This window comes from Macadamia integrifolia, chromosome 5 (genome assembly GCF_013358625.1).
Source record: "Macadamia integrifolia cultivar HAES 741 chromosome 5, SCU_Mint_v3, whole genome shotgun sequence".
Classification (NCBI taxonomy): Eukaryota; Viridiplantae; Streptophyta; class Magnoliopsida; order Proteales; family Proteaceae; genus Macadamia; species Macadamia integrifolia.
The window spans coordinates 40,637,640-40,653,264 of record NC_056561.1 but is presented as its reverse complement, the minus strand read 5'-3'; the positions used below and the strand labels follow the sequence as shown (position 1 = coordinate 40,653,264).

General features: G+C 37.3%; 1 protein-coding gene across 1 annotated transcript; it reads left to right on the top strand.

Moving 5' to 3' along the window:
- The first annotated feature begins 2,225 nt into the window (after positions 1-2,225).
- LOC122078170 (protein terminal ear1 homolog) lies at positions 2,226-3,601 on the top strand. Its single transcript, XM_042644043.1, has 2 exons — positions 2,226-3,026; positions 3,270-3,601. Exons 1-2 carry the CDS (start codon positions 2,501-2,503, stop codon positions 3,440-3,442), a joined length of 699 nt encoding a protein of 232 aa, XP_042499977.1. The 5' UTR covers positions 2,226-2,500; the 3' UTR covers positions 3,443-3,601.
- Positions 3,602-15,625: the final 12,024 nt, after the last annotated feature.

Genomic DNA, 15,625 nt, shown 5'->3' with positions numbered 1-15,625 from the left:
AGAAGACTCTCTCTCTCTCTCTCTCTCTCTCTCTCTCTCTCTCTCTCTCTGAGCATCTTTTTCACCTAACGGGAGGGTAGGGTGGTTATCCATCTCTAAACATAATAATATTAGAGTTCTAGCCGTGGGCTTTGTTGATATGGGACAATACGAAGCTTTCTCTCTCCTATTTTTTCTCAGCATCTTTTTCGCTTGTTAGGCAAAAAAGCTATAAGAGTCTTTTCATCATAAGAAAGTAGGGATAGTTCCTTAGACATCCCACAACCAGCTTGCTTGACAATGGACACTCTAAACTATTAACAAGTTTGTAGGAAATCTGATAATGTAAATTTGCTGTTCGTGAATGAAGTGGAAAATTTATCTTTATGGTCAAATTGATTTAAGTAGTAGATGAAGAGATTTTTTTATTCACCCATCTTTCATCTCATTTATGATACAAGACGTGCCTAATTAGGATCTCCCTTGTTCATGTCTCATCTACACAAACTGGTTCTTTAACCCGTTAAAAGAAAAAGAAAAAAAAAAAAAACAAAAAAATCTTAAAAAAATAATGCATCAAGTGCCTCATGTACAGTTGTTGACTAATTAATTTGAGGAGATACTTATCTTGCATCAAGGTTTTGATGAGGTGGAAGTTAGCATCTGTGGAGTTTCAGCGAAAGGACCATTAGGGGTGTAGTTTGCCCTTGATGGCCTGAAACCGGCCTTGGCCCGCCCTAATCCTGAGCAAGTACCAACTTAAAAATTTTGGCCCTGAGGGCCAACCCGACCTTAAAAATTCTGACCTTGAGTCAGGGTTAGGGTGGGTAAGGGTTGATGTTTTTGACCCACCTAGCCTACCCTGAACCCGGCCCTGATTTTTTTACCCTAATTTTAGCCATGATTTTGGCCTGACCCAACCCCAATTTTTGCCTCTGACGTTGACTTTGGATTTTTTGTTTTCTTAGGATGTTCTCTTCTTTGCTTGACATGACAAGGGTTTTGAGATCTTCAAATTGTTTGCCTTGCTAAAGATGATCTGACGAATAATTGAAATTTTTTGGATTATTTGCTTTCTTATATAGGATGATCTCATCTTTGTTTATCATAATAGTTGGAGTTATTTGTATTGTTTGAATGTTTGCTTTAAGATGTTTTCCTCATGACAAGCAATTTGTGACTTTTTTTTTTGCAAGGTCAGGATCAAAGTATACCCAACCCTTGATGGCAAACCAGAATCAATCAGGGTCATCCCGGCCTGACTCTGAAAAATCGGGGTCAATCAGGGGGGTAAGGGTTGGGCCTGAGTTGAAGTTTTCCGGCCTGAGTCAAGGTCAAGGCGAGGGCGGGTTTGGGCCCAGTTAAGGAGATTTAGGGTTGGGCTAGGGTTTTAAGAAGCTTGACCCAAATCGACCCTGTTGTACCCTTAGTTGGTACTGCCAAAACCATCATCATTATTCCCTTAAAATTTTTCTTTAAAACTTTAAAAAAAAGAGGGTACCATTGTAAATTCAAAGGAATTTAAACCAATGAGATGGCACGCATAAGCATCTTTAGCGTAGAATAGTACTTTATGCATCTTGTACCAGAGATTTGAGCCCATTTTAGTTCTCAATATCAGTATCAGTATTCGATCAGGAACTGTATCGAAGAGGATCAATGCATATTGGTAATTTTTTCTCTTTGCTTTTCAAAAAAGTTTTTTTTTTTTTTTTATTATTATTGTTTTACCCTTAAGACGATATTTTTTATTATTATTATTGTTTTACTGTTAAAACGATACAAGTAACTGATCCGGATTTGTCAAAGATTAGGGATCGATCTCAACCAATACTTGAAAACATGCTTGAGCCTATGAAATTACTTTCCTACTCTCAAAAAAAAAAAAAAAAAAAAAAAAATCTCATTTATATTGATAGTATGAATTTTTACTGGCCCACGCTAATGCAGAAACCACGCAACCAGGTAGCGAACTCTTCCCAACCCCCAAAAGAAAAAATCACCCAAAGTCACTGGTCATTTGCACCAACGGAAGGAGAGTGGTGTATGATTTCAGAAAATCCCGAGCCAATGGAGAGGGCAACAGGGGCCGTGGGCAATGAAGTGTATAGATAGCTAGCTTGGGAAGATGAGAATGGGCCGTGAGCAACTGGGTGTGACTTTAAATTGCCGCTGCGCCAGATTTGTCTCGTTAGTCTCCGCTGGTGAATCCCTTTGTTTAGACTTCAGAGAACGGTTGCAGCTTTCTTTCTTTCTCCCAGATTATATATATATAGGATTCCATATCGAGTCGACACTCGACAGAGAACCAAAACCAATCTTGGATTCTTGAGAACCAAATCTTTAGAGCCGTAATACTCTCGCAAAATTTTCTTCTTCTTCTTCTTCTTCTTCTTCTTCTCCGGCAAGAACCCGAATTGGTACATTTCTTGGACACTTGGAGACGCATCCTCAGGCGCAGCAATTCAGGCCAAGAACCTATTTTCCGCCGACCCAGGTTCCGTTCTTTCCACCACCGGAAATGCAAATGTATCATCCAATGATGTCCAACTACAATGAGACCATGTACTACCAATACCAGTGGCTGCCTCAACCAGTACCACCGTCGACGCTTCCCCTGCCTTTAGCGACGCCCACTAGAACTCTCCTTCTCTGTACGGTGCCCACGCACGTGAGTGAAACGACGATCCGTACAGATTTACAAGTGTTTGGGGAGGTGAAGTCGGTTGAGATGGAGAGGTTGCAGGAAGGAATTGTTACTGTTCACTTCTATGATCTGAGGCATTCGGCGACGGCGTTGGCGGCGATACAGAATCGACACATACAGCAGCAGTACAGGATGAGGCTACATTATGCCGCTTTAGGGTCACTGAATTTTCCGCCACCGTTGCCTCCATTGGCTGATGGCCTTGTCGCTGGTTGTGCTATCTGGGCTCAATTTTATGTTCCTAGGACTTCCGCCGGCAGTAATCAAGGAATCCTTATGGTTCGTTACTTGGATCCGGTGGTCTCTTCCAGTGGAGTACTTGAAATTTTTGAATCTTATGGTATGAATTCTTGATCTTTTTTTGGGTTTTCTCTTCTTTTTCTTCATTTCTGAAAGGATTTGTTAATGGATCGAGATGGGTCTTGAGGGATTATTATAATATTGAACAGAAGAACTAATTAGTCTTCTCCAAACCTTAAACCCATCATTATTCTTGGAAGCCTAGCTTTCTTTTCCCAATGTAATGGGTTTTTTTTTTCTTATTTTCCCCTCGATTTTTATTCGACCTAATTCTCTAATTCAGGGGCTGTGAAGGAACTGAGAGAAGCGCCATTGCAGAGGCACCGTTGGTTCGTGGAGTTCTTTGATATCAGAGATGCGGCTGCTGCTTTTTTGGGATTGAATGGCAAAAGAATTCTCAGGAAGCATTTAAAAATTTCGTTCATTACTTTCCCAGACGGCCATGGCAGAATGTAATTCAACTCAACCCCTCTGCTTTAACTACTTCATACGTTAAAGCAATATGAACCGTAGAGATTGGTTCTTCATATAAGTTTTAATTTGCTTTTGGTCCGGTATATGTGTAAAACTGATTCAACTCAATCAAAATCAGACCAGACCAATCAATTGTCACTATCGGGAATCCCCAAATTTCATTATAGATTATTTTCTAGATACCACATCCATATGGAATCTATAGATAGTATATATCCACCATATGGTAGATCGAATGGGATGAAACTCGTACACATATAGAACCCAATTTTCGATCCTCTCTATCCGGCTGTACCCTTCAACTCCATCCAAGTTCATTGAACCGTAGAGATTGGATCCCCTGGTACTTTCAATTATCAATCAAAAGGGCATTGTCTAATTATGGAAAACTAACGCCTTGAAGATCTAATATAAAAGATGAAACTTATTGAAAAGAACATTGAAGGTGAAGGGTTATTCGAGCCAAGTTGTTGTTTCTTATGCTATCTCACAATATAATATTTTATTCATCTTTTAAGTGTACAAAAATTAATCAACACTTTGTCAGATAGCTTAGGAATCTCTTTGAATATTTACACAATGTTTATCCAAACCATTGTTTATACATCCCATGGTTGAGGTGACCTCTGGACATGTGCCCAATTACTACCAGGCGTGGGATCATTCTCTGGTCCCTGGCTCTATAGAGAGGAGCAAAGTGCTAATAACTTGTGTCTAGTAAGGGTGGCAAATATTAAGTTCAGGCCCAAGGAAAAAATTATGGACCTCCAACATAACAAGTCTTCGGTCTGGGCTGGGCTGAGGTTCCACCTGAATCACTTGGTAGTCTGATAAACCCAGGGACTTTAGCCCATTAATCCGGTCCAGATTCCTGCTCTAGCCCGACTCTATGATTGCTAGACTTGGCTGTGATTCACCAACCAAGGTGTAAGGTCTCTGATGTGACTATTTTAAAGAATAGTTTTCTGGGATAGATGGGATTAATAAGTAGGTCTGCCGTTGGGCCATGATTGGGCCCAAATAGATGCACTTCATGCTCTTTCTCATTGGCAGATTCTTGGCCCAATACCAAATCAAGCCGAAAAAATATATTAGAACATAGGGAAAGGATTGCTGAGCAATTGGTATAGAGGAGTACACACCAATGGATGAAATTGATCATAAAAGGGCAGCGAGATCATTCATGTGAGGAAGGGAGTGATCGGCAAAAAAAGTACTAGCTTACCTTACCCCAGCGGCCCTGGCTAAAAGCACATTACAACCTTACAACCATGTAATATGTAGACAATGATACGATACGACAATGGTCCACACTTTTCACAAATGGGCCCACCCAAATGTATATGACTTACACCAGAGACCCAACACCTAGCAAGCAATTTAGAGGTGTCAATCAATCTATCCTAGTTGGTTTCAGACGGGCCTGATCTATTCAATGCCTTGCATTATATAGTCGGGACTGCATAGACCAGGCATGGACATGCGGTAATTTGGTTTGGTAGGTAGGTAACCGGGTTATATTTGGGCTATCAATGATGAGGCTAAAAGACATTTATCATCACCTTAATCGTATGTAAAATATACACCCATGGATAGTCATCACCTAACTGTAGATAAAAAATATTAAAAAAAAAAAAAAAGGGAAAGAAAGGAAGAGGGTAATTGTGCCGCTAGTAGTTCAACCAATAAAAGGATTGGGATAAGAGGGGCAAATAGGTCTTTTTTGGGGGAAGAGAAATATAGACATAGGTCTAATTATACCAATGATATACCCAGTCTTTTCTCAAGAAAAAATAAAATTGTAAGTGATGCGGTAAAAATTGACCGGGTGATCTTCCCTACAGTCCTGATGATTCAGCCGACCTGCACAGAAGAGAAGACAGGGGAGAGCCGAGCTGACCCGACAGGAGACTCTCCGATGCCTAAGTCAGATCTTCCGACAACAGATGCTCAAGAGAATATTCAGTCAAAAGAGAAGTGATCGATCCCCATGATGGAGGCTTACCTTGGTATTTATAGGCTGCTGATGGAGGGAGAGTGGGAGACGATTGTGAAGAGTCATGTTTAGGCATGGAGTCCTTGAGGAAAGTGGCTCTGTGATTCTGGGAATATTCTGGGTCCTAGGGGAATATTCTCTTCTTATCTCGGAAAGGCCAACCTTGTAAGGGATAGAGTCTATGGTGACATGTAGTGGATAGAGTCTCGTCCTTCTGAATAGGGATTGCGTTCCTTGATTGTAGGGGTGGACGAAAGCACGTTTCTAGAAATCCTTGTTATTGACGTTGGGCCGAGGTGGCAGCACTACTGTATGTAGGCCGAGGTGGCAGCACGACTGTATGTAGGCCAAGGTGGCAACACGGCTATATGGAGGCCCGAGGTGGTAGCACGGCCTGATGAGATGCCGAGGTCGTAGCACGGCATGATGAGATACCGAGGTGACAACATGGTTGTATGTAGGCCGAGGTGGCAGCACGGCTATATAGAGGGCCGAGGTGGTAGCACGGCCTGATGAGATGCGTAGGTAACAGCACAGCCTGATGTAGGGCTGAGGTGGTAGCGTGACCTGATGAAGGCTGAGGTGGCGGCACGGCCTGATGGAGGGCCGAGGTGGAGCATTGGTCAGGACCGGTCCTTGTCCATGCCGTGGTTTGGAAGAAATACCCTCATCAGTAAGTGAAGTATAAACACATAGGTAGGTGATTGAGACTGCCTTACCAATTAAAAAATAATAAATATGGTTTCATTAGTGCTGATGTTTTCACGTGCGCAATTGATCATTACAATGGTATAGAAGCCATGGTGCCTTTTACAAACCGTCAAAACCTTCTCCTTTACATACTTCATTTTTGTAAGCGAAAATGCTGCTCCATGGTAGTGGTCATAGCCCCTAAGTTGAACCTTCATGGGACAAGTAACGCTTCTGTAAGACCAGTGAGTGATGGTAGATCATATGCTGACTTATACCCACAACCGACCGACTCAAGCGGTGATGAGGGAAGGTTCATTCTGCGATACTAATAACCGTTGGCTCTCCCATACAAACATACATACATATGGAGGAATGTTTTCTAATGTGTTGGGTCTGCACCAACATATACGGAGGAATGTTTTCTAACAGGTGGAGCTGAAAATTTTCTAACACATGGAAAGGTGCGAGTAACACTAAAACATGGAAAAAGGGGAACAACAAACATATTGGAGTGACCCCATGATGCACACATCCTTTTCACAAACTTTTTAGTAACAGATAAAAGGGTATCTCTCCCTTATAATATCTGACAATGCATAGTTTGAGTGGAAGTAGAACACTTGCGGGCGTTGTTTTCACCGCCTCATGAAGGGAAGCATCTGGCTGAACCTGTAAAAATCGGCGGCCAGCACAAGTTGACCATCATAAGCAGTTTACTGAACGACTGAAGTTGGCGATGAGTGATGCAAACCCCTTGTAAAATATCCCCTAACTTCAATGTTGAGAACCCTCCCCACTTTTTTTATATCAGAAAAAATTAATTTTTTTATTTTTTATCATGGTTTTAACTATCTATGATACCGATACGATACCCTCCGATACGTATCTTAAATTTAGTCGGCCGATACGATACATTGAATTTTTTAAATCATTTCGTATCGATATATATCCTACAATACATACCGATGCATCAATACACCACTAATACACATCGATACAATACGACACGACATGCCTCGATACGACTCTATGAAAAATATAAAATTGAGGTAAAATGTACGTTTCGGTATGTATTGGAACGTATCGGTGAGTATCGATATGTATCGATTGGTACGTATCGGTATATATCAGCACGTATCGGTGAGTATCGATATATATCGGTATGTATCGGTGAGTATCGATACGTATCGGCGCTACGGTCATATAATGGCCAATATGGGTAATTTTTCAGAAAAAAACGATTTTTTGAAGGGTTTTTGTTCCAAAGTTGCTGTCAGCCATATTTCTCTCTAACTAAAGTGGAAATCAAGGTTGGGAACAAGGATTTTATATTTATGGGACAACTACAGACCTTGAATTCTTAGTACGGTACCCTCAATTTAGTGTTTATGCATAATACATGTTATCAATAGCTTTTTTTAACAAATTCTTTATGCAAAAGTGTTTAAAAAAATGTTTCTTATCCATTTATGTGTGTATCTTTAGCGTATCTTAGTGTATCTCCGATACGATACGATACCCTTCGATACGTATCTTAATTTTGACCAATCGATACGACGATCGATACCGATACTTTAATCCTTGTTTTTTATTTTATTTTATTTTATTTTTTTCTTTTTAAGGGGCATGATCTACACTGGGGCTAGATGGGGATCCCCAAGGGAGCTAAGGCCATTGGGCTGCCACTTATTATTAACTTCCAACATATTCACTATTATATCAAGAAAAGTGAAGGATTGATTAGAGGGTTGTTGAACCTTTGATCTTTCTTGGATTTCTTGTGTTAATGCTCAACTACCTCGCTACTTGCAATTGAGTTAGAAGTTTCACTAACTACCAAATTGAATCAAGTAATATTTATTTGTAGTACATCAATAGTAATAGGGTAACAACCCTATAAATTTTATTTATTTTATTATTATTATTTTTTTTCTAATGAATCATAGGGTTGATTGACAACTCAACTTTTCAATTTTCACCGCAATTAGTGAAAGCACTAAACACCCCCATATAAGTAACCTCAACCTCAAGGAGGTAAGAAGAGTCAAACATTGAACCACACACTTCCTGAGGTGAAGATCCCTTGCCAAGGCTTACCCTCTTTGGTTCACCCCATATAATCATCGATTTACACAATAAACTATATGTTACCTATTAGGTGTGATTATTTCTTACTAAACTTTCATTTTTTTTTTTTTTTTTTGTTAACCAATGTGTTCGGGCTAGCTTAGCAACCCATAGACGGAGAATCGAACCTGGTACCGTGTCTATCCATACAATCCTCAATTCGCCTTAACAATCTTTGTAACCCACGGATGGATCAAGGTCACACTTGTTTGGAAACAAGTAAATTGGTATAAACTAAGCACCGATGCACTTGGAGTTGATCAAAAGACCAATCCTCACATAGGTACTCCACTAAGCACTGTAAACCTCCAAGCCAAAGCCATACCTTAATCGTATATAAATAGTAAATGTACAAACATGGTAATCATCATCTAATTTTAGGTAAAATATTTTGATAAAAAAAAAAAAGGTAAAATATAGTCACATTGATAGGTGATGATTCTAAGTTCTAACTGCGCTAACAATTAGAAAAATAATAAATATGGTTCAAGGCATTGGATATGCACCAACATATGAAAGAATGTTTTCCATTATAAACTTTTTAATAACACATAAAAGGGTGTCTCTCTCTCTCTTACGTTATCTCAAGAACTGTCAAAAACAAGAAAGACAAAAGTCTACGTAATGTATTCACGGACTTTTAGGGAGCTAGCGCACACCCAACTAGCTAGCGGCCTGGCATTGAGTTAGAAACTCATCCCAACAATAAAACTGAATCAAGTAAAAGTTACTTGTAGCTCATCAATAGCAATAGGAAAACAACTCTGTATAATCATAGCTTACATGAGGCTCTACAAAGCCCCTTGCTTGAGGAACAACTCGGTATTGTTCCTGATCATCACGGGTGGTCTAAGAACATTTCAACAAAATTAGGTGGTGGGTGATTCGCTATCAAATTTTAGAGCTATGTACTAGACCACCGTCATGATCAGGAACATAACCCAACAAATTAGTAGTCAGAAACTGCTATTGGCCGGAGAAGCTAGACAAACCAAACCATTGCATATGTTACGTACCTAACTTCCTTATTATAATTATAATTATAATTATAATTATTATTGTTATTATTGTTATATAATAACAATAATAAAAATAATAATAATAATAATTATTATTATTATTATTATTATTATTATTATTATTATTATTATTATCATTATTATTATTATTGTATTTGTATGTGGGTAGGAGTTATTGTCATGATAGAGTGGAGCGTAGATAGAGTGTATTGTATGAGAATACATGAAGCAAGGTTTGTAACTACTTGTTTATCTTATTTAATAGAAACTAATATGGAATAGAATAGAGCAATGAAAAATTATCTTAAATTATCTCTCTGAATTTTATCTTGAGAAGAGGCGGCTACCTCCCAATTAGGCAGGCACCTCCTAATTAGTCAAAACCCTATTTTATTTCTCCTATTTTCTCTCTATCGCATACTTTCTCTCCCTCTCTTTACCGTGCACGTATCAACAGATTGATAATTTCTCTTCTCGAAATAGCACATACTGATATGTGAGATGTATTAAAATTGAAATTTTACATTTTATGAACCTAAACTGTTCCCCTCATTAGGTCTTGTCTAGCCCCTCATGAATCCCTTATTTTGCTCTCTTGTGAGTCTCTATGTGATACCTTAGTGGGTTTATAAATTCCATTTGAATATGCTAGTTCAGAAAATCATTTGCCGTGCTAAAAAATTTCTTATATATCTCTCAAAATATATTTTTTGGCTTTTATTCCACCATATGGAGAATACCATTCGATAGAAACTTAACATGTTAATTGGTTAGCAATGTGCACTGGTTGGCCAGTGCAAAAGATCTAAGTCCAGAGCCTATACTCGTTTTTTTTTTTTGTCTTCTTCAAATGAGGTAGTGTTTTTTCGGATAACCATACAGAATCTAAGGGAAAAAATATTTTTTTTTCTAGATGGCTACCCTTCCTGCCAAGTGGACAATATATGATAAATTAAATCTTGTCATGGACTTTTATGATTGGCCACATTGTAATGTGTCAATTTAGAATGGAAACTGATAACTGAAATTGATACTGTCCGTTTGAATCTGAAATAAACTAAACATAAACAAATCTTTTTGGTTTTGAATTCAATCATTTTTTGACTTGGTTCGATTCGATTTCAAGACTAAAACGATCAATTTAAACCGATAGAATAAAAAATAGAGTAAATTATATATTTTATAATTTTTTAATCAATGTAAATAATAAATTCTATTCCTTTTTAATGTTTAGAAAAAATTTAGTGAATTATGGCCTTAACAAATAAGAGTTTTTTTTTTTTAATCAATTTAAAATTATTTACTAAAAAATTGTGTAAAACGTTAAATATGAAGCCAAATAAAAACCGGGCCGAAATTGAACCAAGTCAATTTGATTCTGATTTGAAAAATAAATTCCTACTCGATTTTGATTCAATTTTAATTTTCATATATTATTTCCTGAACCAAATAAAAATAAATAAAAACCAGATCAATTGACATCCTTATCTTAACTGAGTTACTTTCCCTCTTGTACCACCATCAGGCTTCAAATTTATGAAATTGGGCTGGGTTCTTGACCATTGGCTAGCTTAAAAAACAATCAGATTGTGTCTTTCAAAAGTTTCAAGCACAACAAATATTGGGAAAATTATGTGATTATTCATAATTGGATTTGTCTTTATAGAAATACCCATGTTATGTTTTGTTCAAAAGATTTATACAAAATAAGTTTACGTATTATAAAAATACCCAGAAAGTTCTCACCATACGCCTAACGTTGTATGCCTAGTAATAGGACACTTTTACCCCTAACAAACTCATTCACCTCACGCCTACGACTCTTCTCCCCGCCTCCACTCCTTGCTTTTCGTCCGACAACCACTCCCCACCTTCCCTTGTAATTCCGCCACCGCAAACAAAGATCAGAGGGTGGGATTGGGATGCAGATCAGAAATGGGATGAACTCTACCGTGCAGAAGAGTATTTGGCTGCTAGGGGGCCAATCCGTTGGGCGTAGTTGAACCCCACTTTCTTTATCCAGGAAACCATAATTTGGACTCATGGATTTATGTATCAATATTAGTATCAATATCTGCCCATATTGATCCAGATTGAATCAAATCGGTGCACAATGGTCATTTTTGTGCTTGTTTAAAAAAAAAAAAAAAATTGTACATTTTTTACTGTGATACCTGGTTTATCGATCTGAATTGGTAAGATATCAATATCGGTCTCGACTGATACCACTATCATACGGCTGATACAGACGATACAATACTGATATTTGAAACCATGTTTGGACCACTTGCACTAATTGGACATTAAAACCAATCTTTTTTTTCACTTGGACCCATTCCTTGCTGACAAAGTCTTAACATCATTTATTCATGATAGGTAACAGAAAACATAGAAATCTCATACCTTTATAACATGCATGACAACAAACAGTTAGTGAAATGCATGCAATTCATATGAGTAACGCATACACAAAATTATTAGACATTGTTGCATAATATTTGTCTATAAAAACTTATCTCCCTAAGGTGATCATATGACATTATTTTTCTAATTCCTATCTCAATCGAGATGTTTGTTGCTATGAAGACAGAAAATAATTATGACAATGCAAACTTCAAATTCAAGATTGAAACATTGGAGGAAACCAATTATATGATACTTAAGGTAAGTGTACATAAATTGGCCATACAAATTACTTTTTTTATTTTCTTGAATGATAAAAATCATGTTGTTTCAATTAATCTGATTACAAACATAGATAGTATATTTCATCTGTTAGAAATTAAAAATAAAATGAAATAAAATTTTGGTTGACAAGTCATTACAAGAAAAGGCATCTTTAGCGATGGCTTTTGGCACCTGTAAAATGAAATTTTGTTGCCAAAAATGCTAGAAGGCAACCGTGTATCAAGATACCATTGCCTAATGTAATGAGTGAACAACAGTTGGTGTTTATATTTAAGATGATGTAGTTGAGGAAAGTGATTCTTCTTTGGTAGTTCCTCATGCTTTACTGTTTAAGCCCTAAATGCCTCCCATTTCAACTTATTCTTGTCCCCGCTCCTAAGGGAAAATACGATCTAATTTTTTTGCCATTGATGTTCAAATTCATTGATTGATGGAGTCGTGGTATTATATTTAGTCTTGTTTATCTTGTGGATCTATTATAAATATTATTCAAGTTGGATCTTGAGTTATTTTTCTATTGTTGTTTTGAGTTTGATCTATTTGATTTACTAATGAGCTTGTAGAATTTGGATGACTCGGTTGTTGTTCTATCTTGGACAAGATTATTATTAACACTTGTAATACTTACTTCAACTCCTTTCCTATATTTAAAAAAATAATAATAATAAAATAAAAATAAAAAATAAAAAATAAAAAAATCAAGTTGTATAATTCTTATATTAAATTCATTCTTTTCACAGGTATGTTTTATAGCAAGTCATACAAAGAAGTTCCTTAAAAAGCCCACATCTCGTTTTTATTTCGGAAAAGCAATCGAGTAACGGGATCAACTATGTAAAATTCTATTCTTTTTTTATGTTTACATAAAGGTTTAGTGAATTATGGCCTTTAACAAACTAAGAGTTTTTTTTTTTTTTTGTCTTAAATTATTTAATATACAAATTGGGTAAAACACCAAATATGAAACAAAATAAAAATCAAACCGAAATTGAACCAAGTCCATTCCATTCTGATTTGAAAATTAGACTACTATTTTATTTTGGTTCAATTTCGATTTTCATTTGTTATATCTTGAACTAAACAAAAAAAAAAATCAAAACCAGATCAATTGACATCCTTATCTCAGCTGAGTTACTTTCTCTCATGGGACTTCTAGGTTCTTGAATATTGGATAGCTTAAAAAACAATCTGATTATGATGTCAAGAACATATGCAACAATTTCACTCGGAAACTACTGTTAAAGATGCTAGACAACCACTGTATACACTATTTAATGTGCATATTTCTGACAGAGGTGACGGGCGTCGGTCAGCCTTTGTCTTCAAACGATTTTCTCCATCGCCCTATCGATTTCATGTACTAATCTTAATTCTCTCCTTTGATTTTCTTCAATTTCTCATAAAATCTAGCAAAACTTAATTTCAATCTTCAATGGCGTGTGGATATGGATTCATGAACTTTACCTCTTCCCAGGTGATACTGAGGCTCTACAAAGCCTTCCACGTGAAGCCATGGTAGTTCTTCAACTCCAAGAAGATTGGTCAAGTGAGTTATGCCCGAATACAAGTATAAATATATATATATATATATATATATTTACACATCATTGATTCCTTCCTTTTTCTACTCATTCATTAAATTCTTTGTGATGGTGTAGTAGTTTTAGGGTTTGCAAGCATTGAAGGAGCACTTTAAGAAATCACATTTTAAGTGTGAGTTAGACAAATACTTGCCTATGGTGTTTCACCGCCTCGAGATGGGAAGCAGCTTATCGAACCTATAACTATCAGCGACAAGACCAAGTTGACCTTGATAAGCAGTGGACTGGACGAGATGGTGAGACCTGAGAATGATGATGACGATGATAAGTAGCAGAAGAATTCTCTAATCCCTCTCTTGATTTGAAGGTTATTTGATTATTTACTTGTCCTTTCTTCTTGTTCGTAGATGTGCTAATGAGGACACTCTTCTTAAGACCTAAATATCTATTATGTGACACTATTTTATTAATTTTTCAGAATATAGTTACACATGAGCTACGGATAACTTTCCAATTAGGTGCATAACATGACTCTCTCAACTCACCAGGTTTTTAAAAGAAAATCCTCTCTCAGATAAAAAATATTTTTCTAATACTCGTATCATTACTCATTAATATGTTGTTCTTTAAGCTTTGTTTGATTTTTTGCCTATTCCTGTTTCCAAATTCTTACCACTTAGAGGTCGACAAAGTGTGAGTTTGAAAGAAAAGCTGTGTATCAATTGTCAACTGTCTTACGCATCTTTATTTAACACGATGACCAAAGGGATACGACAATCACCATCTCAAGCCCATCAATTCCTCGGTTTCTCCCTCCCCTCAAGCATGAAAAATATTACCGAGTTAATCTCCATCAACTAATGGTTTTGTTTTTTCCTTTTTTCTTGGCATAGTTTCAAGTATCCGTCTGTAATTGACCGTCTCGGATTGGTATAAGTTGAGATTGATTTTCAATCTCTGATCTAGATTAGTGTCCCATATCTTTTCTTAAGTAAAATGGTAAAAAAAATAATATTTTTTTAAAATAAGAATAAAATAGATCGATATCTATCGATTCAAATCAGTATCATATCGAAATATTGTCCCCCAAATCCTTGTTTTCAAGAAAAGCATTGTGGACTTGTGGTCGTCGAAAGGGATGATTTGGCTTTAATGTCACCTCTTTTACCCTATATCCTATAAGGTGAGTGGCAGCAGCGCTCGAAAATTAACAACACTCCAATCAATATAAACAATTGATCCAATTTCCGAAATCCAACCCTCCATTAATCGCCAACGTTGGTTGTTACACGTCTCTCTTCCCCCCGCTATTTTCGGCTCCTCTCCGTCTCCCACTCCCCCACCCCGACCAAGTCCCACACCCTGCCCTCTCTGCCCTCACCCCCACCCCCACCCCATCTCAGTGTCTCGCCGGCCCATCTCCCTCTTCTTCGTCTTCATTGCCATTGCAAATAGAGAACGGTTGGTATTTTTCACTACTAGCTTTATCACCGGTGCTTGGAGTTGGATCAATGTAGGATTAATCTGAATCGTTCAAACCACTTTATCCATGTGTCACCCTGTCAAGGGTTATTGTACAGAATTGTACAAGATTAGAATTGCAGACAATTTTTATTTGGGAACTCCATCCCAAGGTAATAAATTCAATCCTCTGTCCCGATTATTCAATTTCAGTTCTCTAATTGGGGATCCAAATACATCCAGTGACTTCCTCCCCTTGATCCACCATAGAGAAACGCGGCTTATCGAACTTCTCGCAGAGCATGTCTTCTTTGAACTGGTTTTGCTTGACTCGAATTCCAACCAGATCAATTGGAGGACTACCTTGATGAAGGGTTTTAGTGGGTTCCTTTGTGATCATCTCTTTTCCATAAAACCCTCCAAATCGACATTGCTCTCTTAGTTTATTGAATTCTTACTTTCTTCGTCAATGCAGATGGATTTCTTATCAGAAGAAGAACAGTAATTGCAATCCAAACTGGAAAAAATCTCTTAGCTTGTAACCTGTTTTGCTTAGTTGATTTTGTTCTCTTGTGTTTGGAATAACTCCAATTTGCCCCATACCGTCTATAATTGTGCGGAAGCATCTCCTTCTTCTTCC